The sequence below is a fragment of the Perca flavescens genome, chromosome 18 (genome assembly GCF_004354835.1).
Source record: "Perca flavescens isolate YP-PL-M2 chromosome 18, PFLA_1.0, whole genome shotgun sequence".
NCBI lineage: Eukaryota > Metazoa > Chordata > Actinopteri > Perciformes > Percidae > Perca > Perca flavescens.
Window position 1 is genome coordinate 3,446,501 of NC_041348.1, and position 14,097 is coordinate 3,460,597.

A 14,097-nucleotide genomic window follows, 5' to 3' on the forward strand; every position below is an offset into this window, starting at 1 on the left:
TCAGAGAGCAGGTCAAACACATGTATCCTATCCATCTCTAGGTCACGACAGTAAACCTGCAAGTCAACACAACACATCAGGTGCACAAGAATGGCTGCCTCTGCTGTAATCATTTTAGTTTGGACAGATGTACGTTGTGTTTTCATTAAAAAGGTGAAAAAATTGCAGCCAGCACATGAAAACACTGTCTATCAGTGACTATGTGTACATGCACATAGCGGTATTATTCCGGTTTTTGCCCTTATTCTGAAAAAGACAATATTCCGACTAAGCTGTGTACATGGACAATGAAAATTAATATTCCACTAATATTCCCGTTTACATGCAGCCGTGCAAAAAACCTTTTGATATCCAAGGCTTTCGTAATGTTTAAAAGTAGGTGTGCGTTTCTCCTTCCGACCAGAGATGTGGGCTTTTCTTTTGCCGTGCATCTCTTGTACTTTACCGCAGCCGCGCAAACTGTTGGCTGTTCGGTTTGTGTCCAACAACCATAGCAACACACAGAGCTGACCGCACGCTGTAAACGGGTAGGAGGCCGTAAACTGTCGCAAACTGCGGTAAAACCCCCGACTGAGACGCATATTCTGAATGCGCTGTATACATGTCAAAAGAATGCTTCTTCAACCTGAATAATACGGGCATATCCCACGTCTTAATTGGAAAAATACGCTTTATTTGACTATCCAAACGGAATATGCTGTTTACATGACCTGTAGGTCTGTTTTAAGTCCATTTTAAGTCCTAAGTCAAGTTTAAAGTCTTGTCAAAGCAAGTCTCAAGTCCATGGGGTCAAGTTCAAGTCACATCACAAGCCATGGTAGGCAATCCATCCACTGTACTGATTGCTTTTTTTTCAGCCCGGTGTTGAGATCAGGGTTACAATCAACCACTCATCCAATTTACAAACACCTTAACAGCCTGCTAATATTTGCCAAACTCCTTGCTTTTGTTTCTGTGTCGACCGTTTTAAACATCTGTGGCAGGCGTGGTGGAGGGAAGCACTAATTAGAACGGTGGCCTCAAACAAAGCACCAAAAAGGCCTGCCAGGTTCCCCGTCCAACCAAACACCACGGCACTTGATTTCCCTGATTAGCTTCCCTCCGCGGCTCAAGGTGCCAATCAGTCGAATAAGATGCTGTCGTGTTTTGGCTGCGATGAAGAGCTGCAGACTCGCGGGTCTCGACGGCAAATGATTGGAGCTCCATGGTGAAGGGGCGGGGGCGACGAGGTTCACCTGCTCCTAATTAACCCCCTTCTACGCTAAGTGTGCGTCTGTCTCAGCAGGGGCTGTTTGGCGAGCTCCTGCTTTGATCACAAACATTATACAGCATGGCAATCACTTGGGAGGCAACGACTATGTTTGAACTCTTACGTGCTGATAGTTGTAGTCGTAACTTAAGTAGTCTTGCATTGCCAGGCCTTCATCCACAGCGCTGAGGAGGAGGGTTTTGGCCCTTCCACACAGAATCCCGGGATGGGAGAAAAACGCTCTCTGGTTTATTGGCATTTCTTTAAACCAATCACAATGGTCTTGGGCAGAGCTGAGCGCCGGACGCGATAACGGCCCCTCTGCAAAATAGCTTTGGGAAGGAACTTGTTTTGGTGGAACAAACAAATGAAATGCAGCAAAGGGCCGCAGGTCTGAGTCGAACCTGTGGCCGCTGCGTCGAGGAGTAAGCCTCTATATACTGGGGCGCGCTCCACCAGGTGAGCTACCCAGGCGCCCATATAAATGATCTTTTAAAACTAGTTTTTACAATTACAATCTTTCGTCTCAACCAATCAATGGGTATAAAGGTTGACTCGCCATGGTTCGAAATAAAGCAGCAAATGATGAGGTCTTTTAAACTAATTAAAATGCCACCTAATATTGAGAAAATTATGTATTTTTAATAACTGATGATGCTAATGTTTTTTTGTTTTTTTTTAGTATAGACTATACAATGCAGGAAACCAGAAACAACCTCAGACACCACCCTGATGAAGGCAAGATTACTTCAAAACGTTTGGTAAATATAACTTGTGAAAAGTTCTGGCTCGAACACCTTTACAAACATGATATGAGTTCTACATAAAAGCACACTTTTATCCTGGTTTGTGATGTTTATCATGAGCGGTTTATTACCTCTATGTTTGCGAACTTCTGAAAAACCACTCATCTTGGGCACTGAGGCATTTATGCACTTTTATCTGTTTGTGATTTGTGTTTCCAGCTACACAAGCTCAGTTTCCATGGCAACAGAAGAAATATGACTAGTTGCTGATGAGCAGAGGGGATATTCAGATTCAGGCTGCAGTGATGCATATAAACGTTGAAATCCCCGATAAGACAGCGAGCAGAACGCAGGCCTAAATCCAGAGCGCTGGAAGCTGACTGAACGAGTGAACGTGGTACCTGCTGATGAACGGCTGTCTGGTCTCTAGCATCGTCTTTCCCACCAGGAAGCAGGGACTTCAGCAGCTTGGGTACGGCCTTCACTGGAGGGAGATAAAACGCAGCGAAGCCTGAATGCGCTGATAGAGAGAATGGAGAAAGGGAGCGACGAAGAGGAGGTTGCATGAGCAGAGATGGAGAAAAACAAGGGCAGGAAAGAAAAAGGAGAGCAGGAAAAGATTACAGTTTTGAAGCAGGGAGGAGGACATTTGTGTTGGCAAAAGAAGAAAACAAGTACCCAACTAAGATTCAGAGCAAAAGAACAGATATAGTTGCCCATGGGCTAAAGCAAACAATTGAGCTGATGACATCAAAGGCAGCAAAAAGGGAAAGATAATTCAAAGCCACAGAAGAAATCCATTAGAAGATAAAGGTTTTATCATTCGTACCTGTATCTGGGTGAAGGCTTTGGGATATGGAGCTAGGCACTGTGCGTATAGATGAAGGACTCACAAAAGAAAGGTCCTGGTGGCTCCCCCAGCCCTGCACACACACACCAGAGGCAGACACCCAAAGGATGATACACATATGGCTTAAAGGAGCATTTCAGTAATCTGTGACCTTTAGCAGACTCTATTGGTGACCAGAAAGAACTGCAACAACACTAACAGAAGCAGTTATTTCAACCATTTATCCTTCACTTCTGGCTAACTGTCATAACCGTTTAGCCAATTCTTTTAGCTAACTCTATCAACTGTTTATCCATTTTTTTAGCTAACTATTTCACCCCTTTTATACTGTATATCCATTACTTTTGGATAACTCAAGCGCTTACCTATTACTTTTAGCTTACTATTTCAGCCGTTTGTCCATTGCTTTTAGCTTACCATTTCAACTGTGTATCCATTACTTTAAGCTACCTCTTTAAACCACTTATCCATTCATTTTAGCTTACCATTTCAACTGTTTATGATGAACAAACAGAGCAACGTATCTTTTTAGGTAAAACACATGTTGACAAAGTTTGCTTTTGGGGACATCATTTGAAATTGGTAAAAATTTCAAGTTGGAAAAAAAGATAAATAAATTGCAATATATTGCAGAAAATTGCAATAATATTGTATTGTGACATTAGTATCGTGATGATATCGTATGGTGAGGTCTCCTAGATTCCCACCCCTAGATCATATATGACTCCACCTTCTTAAGTCTTTAGTCTATATTATGGACACAATCTTGCAAATGAGAAAACGACAAACAGAAGAAAGTGGAAGACTGAGACCCGATACATGAATGGATAGAAATGAGAAGATTAGTAGACATGATTTATGTGTCTCACCTTGACGTCATTGAGCCTATGAGAGGAGGAGCAGCGATCCAGACTGTTGGCTGACAGCTGGTTAAAGGGTTAGAGGGTTAGAACCAGGGTGGTAGTGAGACAGGTTAAAACCAGGGAGATATTAAGAAAGAAAACCTGAAGAAAAGCCTAAAATAATTTATATCTATCTTGTGGTTAGCAGTAAAAAAAACAGTTTGGTTCAATGTGGTAAAGAAATGCAGAGGAATGTAAAGAAATGCAAGTTCATGTAAGTGATGAAAAGAAGATGCATGACAAACAAAGCTATACATAAATCTATTCAACACAGAAATCGGCTCCGTGATCTTAGGACAGGCAAATATTGGAAGCACACTAAAGATAGACAGGTTTTTTTTTGTTTTTTTTTGAGTCCTGTGTCAGTTGACTGTTTGAAATCTTTTTTATCCATGACCACAGTGGGATGTCTCTCTGTCCACAGGATCCATAGCTCGAGCTAAGATTACTACCTAATTAGGTCATAACCACCTTATGTCAAAAAAACTAGAACTATTCCTTTAATGTTTGGGTCATAAAAAACAACAACATTGAACTCTCTTACCTGCTGGATGTTTGGAGAGCTCAGGCAGCGTGTGGAAGCTTTCCCTCTGACTGCCAGCTGTTCCTTAACAGCCACCTCCTACACACAAACAAATGTGTTTTTTTTAGCAGTTCTAATACTATATCACTTAGTTTCTCTGTTTGGATGTTCTGTATTATTCGGTTTAATTAGATCTATGAGTTTCTTTTTTTGGCAGGGTGGAAAGAATTTTTTTTCCCAATTCTGGCTCTGGGTGACATTTTGGGCAAAAAAAAAGACAATGAGGATTTAATGTGCTCATGCTTCAGACAAAAATCAATCAAAGGCCAGACATTTAGGTATTCTGAGTGAAGTAAATAATATTGAATACCAAGTAATTTAGGGCGCTTTCACACCTTCCTCATTAAGTCTGGTTGAATCGCACTAGAGTTCGCTTGCCCCAGTTGGTTTGGGCGGGTGAGAACGCAGCAATCAGCACTCGGGTGCGCACCAAAAGCGGACCAAACAAGCGCACCAAGACCTGCTTGATGAAGTCGTCTCGGGTGTGCTTTCAATTGAACTCTGGAGTGGTTTGTTTGTGGTGAGAACGCGATCCAACCTCCAGGGCTGTAGTACTTGAGTCCTGACTCGAAACGCTTTCCTGTTGTCTCGGACTCGGCCATTGGATTCGCCAAATATTCTAGTTGGTCTCTACCGAGTCCAGCACTATATGCTTTTATTCTAAAGTAACGTCCTCTTTCAAAACAAAACCACTGAGAAAACCATTCAGAAAACCGGTATTAGTTGAATTCATAATCCATCTAGGACAGGCATCGAGATTGGTCGCCTGGTGTACGCCTGGCTGCGTCATATACCTCAATCATCAGGTATCAAACATTTTCATTTTGGCCACAGACACGATGTCAGCGAGGGCTTTGTACTATGGATTCTTCAGGACAAGTAATAAGTTCAAGAATGGCAACATTTCCATTTTATATTTGAAGTAAATAATCTTGCCTAATTTGACCCTTTCTTTCTAGGATCCCGACAGTCTCATTTGGACTCGGTCTTGACTAGTCTTGGTCTTGAACTTGTCTTGGACTAGACAAAGATCGCAAGTCTGAGCTAATGTCTCCTGAACACACACAGGACCTTCTTCCTCTATTTACTTTCTTGCTCCTGCCAAGACACATCCGACCAATCAGTGAATGTTCTTGCGTGATTTGTAATGATGCATTTTGGTACGCTTGGAACCAAGGGGAAGTCCCTCTCTCACACCCCCCACTGCTGAAAGACTCATTCACGCCTTCCATCTCCTCCTGACTGGACTACTGTAACTTACTTCTCCTCGGCATCAGCTCTACCTACATCAAACGACTCAAACTGGTCCAGAACGCAGCCGCCCGACTCATCACCCGCTCCAAATCCTGACACCACAACACTCCAGTCCTAAAACAACTGCGCTGGCTTCCTATCTCCCACCGGATCGCCTACAAAATCCTGGTCCTCACCTACAAAGCCCTCCACCATCTGGCCCCCTCATACCTCACTGATTCCAGTCCGAGGAGTTCATGAAGTTCTATTTCCTGACCTGTCTGAGTCTGTCCAGAGTGAGGATGTTCTCCACAGCCAGGACGCTGCGGAGGTACTTCTCTATGGCCGCCTCACTGCCAGCTGACTGGCCGTCCTCGGTGCTGGCAGCCAGCCTGGCCAACATCTCCCTGTCCTCTGGACCATGGATGTCCTGTGGGAGCGGGGAGACACGGTGTTAAAAGCCAGGGTACTTCTGGTACTTGATGTGCTTAATGCCACATCCTGATCCACCCTGCTGGGGTTTCATTTATTTACATTATCCTGCATATCATTGCAAAAAAATAAAAAATAGCACCCCTAACAAAATGTTTATGTACAGCACAAAGTATTTATCTCTGGTCGGTTAGTGGAGGAATGTAGCTACGAACATTTACTCAAGTACTGTACTTAAGTACACATTTGAGGCACTTTTACTATAAAACTTTTCTTTTCATGACTTACCTCACAGGAATACTCCACATGGAGAGAGTGCGGTATGGTGTTATAGGCAACCTTGATAAATTTTACAATATATGGCAACCATTTCTGGATCATCTTACACACTTTAACACTGACCCTGATCAGTAATGTAAGGCATTGTGTGCTGTCTGTTCTGCCCTCTGCTGAGTTTTTGCTTGTGCTTCTTTGCTGAAATTGCATACGCCCTGGTTGCTCCTGGTTTTTTTAATTTATCTTTTATTTTTTTACATTGTCGTTATTAATGGTGGATGATGTTGATAATTGTTCACATTGTTTTATTTCTGCTGATATTATTATTCACTGAGTTGTATACATATTCTAAGTGTATTTTGTTTTCTTTCTTTGTAAAATGGAAAATCTTAATAAACATACTTTAAAAAAAAAAAAGAAAAAAATCTTTTCTTTTCATGTTACTTTCTACTTCTGCTCCGCTACATTTCAGAGAGAAATATTCTACTTTTTTACTCCACTACATTCATCTGACCGCTTTAGTTACTAGTTCCTTTACAATTTAAGATTTTTGCACAAAAAAATATTTTATTATAAATTAAACTGCCCAACAATATCACGGCCTACAAGTTGCGCTAAAATGATCAGCTGACTAAACACTTAATTGATTGACAGAACTGTTTGGATCGTTTCCAGTTTTTAAAATATTTTTTAAAAACTTATTTTTACTTTTCCTGATGATACTTACATACTTTTACTCAAGTAACATTTTCAATGCAGGCATTTTACTTGTAACAGAGTATTTTTACAGTGTGGTACTAGTACTTTTACTTAGAACTTATTACTAAGTAAAGGATCTGAATACTACTTAGCCTGGAAATCCAGACCCAAATCTGAAAGATTAAAGGTCTGGTATTAAGTAATGAAAATGGCCCAACTCGAGGGGCGGCACCAAGCATGCATTTGAAAATCTCACTGCACGCAATTGGATAACACTACGACCAATCACAACAATACACGTGGTGACGTATCCAGAGCCCCATACGCTTAGCTACCAGCTGAGCTGAGGTAGATTAAACTGTTGTCATCTGTTTAGCTCGCCTCTGGCCCGCCTATATCAGATACACCGATGTGATTGGTGCAGCTCGGCTACAAGGGCATAATTAATGAGCATCATTACTCAATGCTAGAGTGACTCGCTGAGCAAATTCAAATTGTGCTTTTGCAAGAACTCTGGATTTCCACAGTAGGCATTGGGTTTTACCACTTCCCATCCTTTCTGATCATTTGCATGTCTTGTGCATGATACATTTTTAGAAACCCATGGATGCACAATTAGTACACCCTGCTCCTGAAAGGTGTTGGTTCAAAGTAAATAAAAAAAAATAAACATGTTCACCAATAATTATGGTTACCGATTAAATATATCTATTCAAAAAATAGGGATTCTAATTTAGATCTGTTTTCCTGACGGATAGCCGACCCTTGTTAACCGATCATTAACTGTTAACGGACAAGCAGGCAACGGAGCCCCAGTTCCCCATATATATATATATATATATATATATATATATATATATATATATATATATATATATATATATATATATATATATATATATATATATATATATATAAACTAATATATATATTTGTTAAACTAACTAGTAAATAAATAGATTGTATAGCCTTTTTTTTACCTTTTTATTTTGATAATATTGTTTTTAATAGTTTAACTGAAAGTATTTAAAATCGGTCAAAAATCGTTTTGTCCATGTAAATTAGATATTGGCAATTTAAAAAAAATATATATTTTCTTTCTAACAAACAACTCTGTGGCTGGTACTTACCCCTGGGATATTAGAAACGATTTCAAAGGTGACTCCACAGCCAGGGATGGTGCTGCGCTGAGACATCCTCTTCATCAGGCTCTGAGCAAAACCCTGCCACACAAACATAACCACATGTTCTCAAATTCACTAATTAGCACTAAGTAGTCTCGCTTTGCCAGACCTTCCTCCACAGCACTGCGGAGGCGGGTTTGGCTAGTCCACACAGCATTCTGGGATGGGAGAAAAACATTCTCTGGTTTATTGGCATTTCTTTAAACAAATCACAATCGTCTTGGGATGGAGCCACGGCGTCTCTGCAAAATAACCTCGGGAAGGAACTTGTTTTGGTGGAACATGTGTACGTTCAAAGGTTGTTTTAGTCGTGCAACAGAAAACTCAGATTGGACAGATAGTCTAGCTAGCTGTCTGGATTTACCCTGCAGAGATCTGAGGAGCAGTTAACCATAGTCCTCACAAATCCACCGGAGTTTAAAACGCCAACACAAAGAAAGAGGAAGGTGACGGACATCTGGGCGAAAATGAGGGACATCCGGCGGAATTTACGGAGGCACTGAACAATCCCGTAAATTAAATGTTGTCGATATGGAGAAAGCAAAAAAAAAAAAACGCCATTGTGTCAGACTGCTCCTACCCATCATGCCTTGGGGGCCACCCACCTGTTTCCCGGTGACGTTGACGCAGATGCGTTTCCTGAGTACCAGCTGCATCTGGGCCGGGTGGCTCAGCTGAACCACTGTGCTGACGGTCAGGTAGACCCTCTGGTCAGCCGACATCACGCGACTCAACTGGGGGCATTTGTGGACCGTTGAGTCCCAGGAGGCCTCCACCTTCACCTGGACACCATGACATAAAAATGCAAGATGAAAAGCTATAAGTAGGGCTGCTTGAATATGAAAAAAAAAAAATCATCAATCATCACAATTATTTTGGTCAATATTGAAATAACCATTATTTAACATGATTACCCATTGTTTTTTGGAAAGATGTTGAAAAAGTTAAAAAGCAACATCTAGAACTGTGAAAATTCTCTTAAAGTGCTCATATTATGCTCATTTTCAGGTTCATAATTATATTTAGAGGTTATATCAGAATAGGTTTACATGGTTTAATTTTCAGAAAACACCATATTTTTGGTGTACTGCACATTGCTGCAGCTCCTCTTTTCATCCTGTGTGTTGAGCTCTCCGTTTTAGCTACAGAGTGAGACATCTCACTTCTGTCCCATCTTTGTTGGGAGTCGCACATGCGCAGTACCTAGGTAAGGACTACTAGACTACCGAGAGGGAAACTCACAAATCCACACCGTGAATATCTTACCTCTGGATCATAGCGTTTAACAATGTGAAGGTCAAAGAATTCATCCTCCTCCTCCCCACTGAGTAACGCATCCAGCCCCCCTGCCAGTGGGGCTGAAAGACTGGCCTGGAAATCATCAGCTGGGGAGGGGGGAGAGAAATAGGGGTTCAACAGTTATTATGACAGCGGGGAATTTTGCCAAATTAAAGCAGAAAGATGGTGATGAACGACATACCACTGAGATCCAGGAACAGGACAGGAATGTGTGTTTCCATGCCAGGGACAGGAACCCTGTGGAGAAACAAAAAGTCAGCACACTGAATAAAACTCATCCTTAGTTGGCTGTTATATTTGCTTAGCGTTGCTTGAGGACAGCTACTTTGTAACTAAGTGGATCTGACTGAGTTGAAAACAACAGTGGTGGCTGGAGATAAAACGTTAGAAAATCAAGCTTCTCTCCAAACGGCATAACTAATAAATAAACAATTCTGAATCAGAAGCAGGTTTATTGCCAAAGTAAGTTGCAAGGAATTTGCCTTGGTGGTTGGCGCGTACATAAATACACGTGTCGAACTCAAGGCCCGCGGGCCAAATCCTGGCCTCTTGTAGACTTTGATCAGGCCCACATTTTTCGGCGGTTATTTCAGTGATGGCTAAGGAACTTTGTTTCTGACTTCTTTAGGGCTTTATATGGACCAAACTGTAAGTGAGAAGACTATATGAGACATGCAATAATACAGTCAAAGATATTTGACTTTTCTCTTAAATTAAAGCCTATAAACTTTTCGTCTGGCCCTTGATGTGATTCTTATTTTCCAGTGTGGCCCTTAGTGAAGGTAAGTTTGACACCCCTGCATTAATATATACAAAACAGCTGTTTAACATAAGAAAAAAAGAGGCTGAATGGATTCTGACCAGAGCTCAACAAAATAAAAGCGTTTGGATTAGTCTATATCCTTGACATTCCACTTCCGGGATTGCTCCGTTGCTGCCAGATATCACTAATTTAGGCCGGATATCCGTTGCCTTGGGTTTCCTTTGTGTTGGCATTTTAAACTCCGGTGGATTTCTGAGGACTATGGTTAACTGCTCCTCAGATCTCTGCAGTGTAAATCCAGACAGCTAGCTAGACTATCTGTCCAATCAGAGTTTTCTGTTGCACGACTAAAACAACTTTTAAACATACACAGGTTCCACCAAAACAAGTACAGCAGCACCGCGGCTTTCCTCCGGTGCTTAGAACCCCCCAAGACGATTGTGATTAATGCCATTAACCCAGAGGACGTTTTCTTCCCATCCCTGAATGCTCTGTGTAGTAGCCAGACTCTCCCCCAGCGTGCTTTGGAGGAGGGTCTGGCAAAGCGAGACTAAGTTTTTTGGATTGATAATTAGCTGTAGTATTTCTTGACTTGAGCTGTAATTTGAGGCGTTATACGAGAGATTTAGCCTTCACAAAGCTGTCAAGACAAGTTCAGTGTAGGCATAGATGAGGTATTGAATTTCAGTAGTATTCAGATCATTTATTTAAGTAAAAGTAGCTATATTACAAAGTAAAAGTGTATTATAAGGGAAGCAAAATGTACTTAAAGTATCCAAAGTAAAAGTACGGAATACGCAGAGTGGCACCTTTCAGAGTGTTATGTTTTAATGTATAGTATGTTATTGCATTGTATTGTTATAGCTGGTCAAAGTGGAGAAAATATTAACTACTTTATGGCACTTTTTGGCACTTTAATCAACAACCATGTATTTTACCTTATAGGTTTGCTTTATTTTTTGTATGGGAAATCTTTATCTGTAACATGTAACTAGATGTCACTTTTTACTTTGGTAGAGTACACAGGGTTTCTACAGGTTTCACCAAGTCAAATTTAAAACTTTTTAAGACCATTATGAATGAAATTTAAGACCTATATCACGACACCAAAAACAAGGTCAGATGTCAGAGTCCGGAAACATCGTCTGAAACAATTCCCAGATTCCCTCGCTGGCATTATATGAGTGGTTTCTAAATTGGCTGCAATATAAGTTGCATGTTGGTCTCATTTGTAGTCCTAATACAGCCAATTATATTTGGACTAGCGAGTGAAAGAACTACAACACCACAGAATAAAAAAAAAGAAGAATAATCTAAAGCGCTGCGGGAACATTTCAATGATCATTAGAGGTAGCGTTACACTGATGTAGGGATATTATTTAAGACCTAGAACACAATACTGCAACAAATGTAAGACTTTTTAAGGCCTAAAATTTAGATTGTGAAATTTTATACATTTTTTTGACTTTTTAAGACCCCGCGGAAACCCTGGCACAAAGTACAATATTCACCTCAGAAATGTGGTGCAGTCCAAGTATAAGTGTGAAGTAGCATTAAGAAGGAAATAAAGGACCTTCGTAGTTCAAATTAACTGTAATAGTAGTTGGTTAATTCCCTCCACTACTGTATTTCCAACAACAGAGTAGTTCCAGTGGGTGAATAGGAAGCATAGTGCTCTTCCTGGAGAATAAAACAAAATAAATGCATAAAAGTATTTTCCTTCAAACGCACCTCTCTACCGGCGCTCCGGGGATGCCGCTGCCGGCCGACGGCACCAGAACGGCGTTGCGTTCTTCGGTGAGCGTCAGACGACATTCCAGCAGCTGGGACTCCCTTTCCACATCGTCCTCTGACTTATCTACATGCACATACACATGGGAACAAACACACAAAGAAGTCAAAAACCTAAAAAAATTAATTAAACTAATTCTAACTTTTTCAGATCTTAAAGGTGGAGGTTTTTGCATTGAATGCAATCCGGTATGAATTATGTATAAACAATGTGACACATGATAAATGTAATACATGTTTCTGTAATTTAATACTTCATTTATAGTCCTACACTGAATATGAAATATTACAGAGTAGGGCTTTATGATAGTTAAATATTATTGTCTATTGATATTCATTAGAGCTGTATTGTGATATGATTATATTGTGTCATCATTTTACAACGTTCTGTTGTCCAAATTAATGATTCCACATAAAATGTCATCAAAATGATTTTCATCTGATGGAACATGTTATAATATATTTTACCATTAAACGGATATTATGATACAGATTACTATTAGCATTCTTATTAATGTTGTGACATTGATTTCAACCATATCGTCCACAGCCCTATTCCATACTGTATCTAGTATTCTACAGCTACCTACAAGTTCTGCAGCTATGACCCTTCCAGACCACGAAAATCTCACAACTAAGTAAAAAGAGCCAAGTGTGATTTATGCTTCGGCTTTAAGTCTATGCCGTGGCTACGTACGTAGGTACGTGGAGACGCGGACCCTACGCCGTAGCCTGACGTGCACTTCTCTAAAAATGCAACTACACGGCGCGGCGACGCACGTGTTTCTCCCACTATGCCGGTATGTCGGTACTCGCTCCGAAGCAAATCACCGTCACTCTCTCACTTGCTCTACCACACACACCCCACATGCACGCCGGCCCTGCTATTCTCCTAAAGAGATCCACGCACACCAACGCAAGTACAAACTTCAGGCCACTTGCGTATAGGCTACGGTGAAAGCTCTGCGTGGAGCCTCCGCAGAACCATGAATCACGCTTTACTCTGAAGACATCAGTGGCTCAAGACATAGGATCACTGTCAGCTAAACCAGTATTCACTCAGTAATTGCTCAGATGCTTCCTATTCATTCACACGTCTGTATTGTCGGAAGTGCTGAGAAATAATCTATATTTGCTTCACTGCGGCTACATATTAACAGTGACTTGAACTGTACATTGCTGCCACTTTGTTATGACAAATAGATGAAGAAAAGCAGTTCTTGTGCTGTATAGTTATACACTGGGAAATACATTTAAACTTTAGAAATGTACCAGACGTACCAGTGGATCTTTTTAAAGCTGAATTACACTGGGCAGTGGGAGGGAATGACATGTTACCATAAAAAGGGCTTACTGACAATGAAAGAGAGGACTGAAAATGTTGCTGCTATCAATCATTTCAGATTCCATATCAAATTTGTGTGTGACTTTTTTTTAGGCTCCACAGCTGTACCTGGTTTGCAAACTATCTTCTGTAGCTGCTGGTCCAGATACTCCTGTCTCTGAGTGAGCATGGCCAGCCACTGTTCCCTCATCCTTTCCAGGTCCAGCTCCTACACGCGCAAACACACACACACGCGCAAACACACACACACACACACACACACACACACACACAAACACACACACACACACACACAAACACACACACACACACACACACACACACACACACACACACACACACACACGCACACACACACAGAGTAGACTTTATATTTCACAATCAGTTTTCTAGGGCTGTCCTCGACTAAAGAAATTCTTACTCGACTAACACTTATAGGATTTTGTCGACTAATCGATTAGTTGATTTAATTTTTAATTGACAGAGCTGTGCTCTTTGAGAGGTGGTTAAGACTAAAGCACAATATAAATGTAGTTAATTAACCATCTGTAAAACTCAGTTTCTCCACAATTAATCCTGCAAAAGCACCACTTTAAATCTTGTGTTTACCATAAATGTGCTCAGAAGTTTCCTGAAATAAATAATTAAGCATGAATAAGCATAAAAAATGACTAATCGACTAAAGAAATCTTAGTCGACTAAGACCAAAACGACCGATTAGTCAACTAACCGACTAAGTGGTGGC

The 14,097-nt window shown here is 40.9% G+C and overlaps 1 protein-coding gene across 4 annotated transcripts in view; it reads right to left on the minus strand.

Moving 5' to 3' along the window:
• LOC114573484 (kinesin-like protein KIF13B) overlaps nucleotides 1–14,097 on the minus strand; it is a 67,373-nt gene that overhangs the window by 9,101 nt on the left and 44,175 nt on the right. For 2 of the 4 annotated variants that reach the window (XM_028605711.1, XM_028605708.1), the window contains exons 29-39: nucleotides 13,461–13,560; nucleotides 11,948–12,074; nucleotides 9,635–9,690; nucleotides 9,421–9,539; nucleotides 8,760–8,936; nucleotides 8,101–8,193; nucleotides 5,841–5,993; nucleotides 4,292–4,369; nucleotides 3,715–3,771; nucleotides 2,825–2,918; nucleotides 2,397–2,515 (exon numbers count right to left, since the gene is read on the minus strand). In XM_028605711.1, the coding sequence (XP_028461512.1) occupies nucleotides 2,397–2,515; nucleotides 2,825–2,918; nucleotides 3,715–3,771; nucleotides 4,292–4,369; nucleotides 5,841–5,993; nucleotides 8,101–8,193; nucleotides 8,760–8,936; nucleotides 9,421–9,539; nucleotides 9,635–9,690; nucleotides 11,948–12,074; nucleotides 13,461–13,560 (1,173 nt within the window). The remainder of the gene's footprint in view (nucleotides 1–2,396; nucleotides 2,516–2,824; nucleotides 2,919–3,714; nucleotides 3,772–4,291; nucleotides 4,370–5,840; nucleotides 5,994–8,100; nucleotides 8,194–8,759; nucleotides 8,937–9,420; nucleotides 9,540–9,634; nucleotides 9,691–11,947; nucleotides 12,075–13,460; nucleotides 13,561–14,097) is intronic. The other 2 variants (XM_028605709.1, XM_028605710.1) reach the window with 2 other exon arrangements.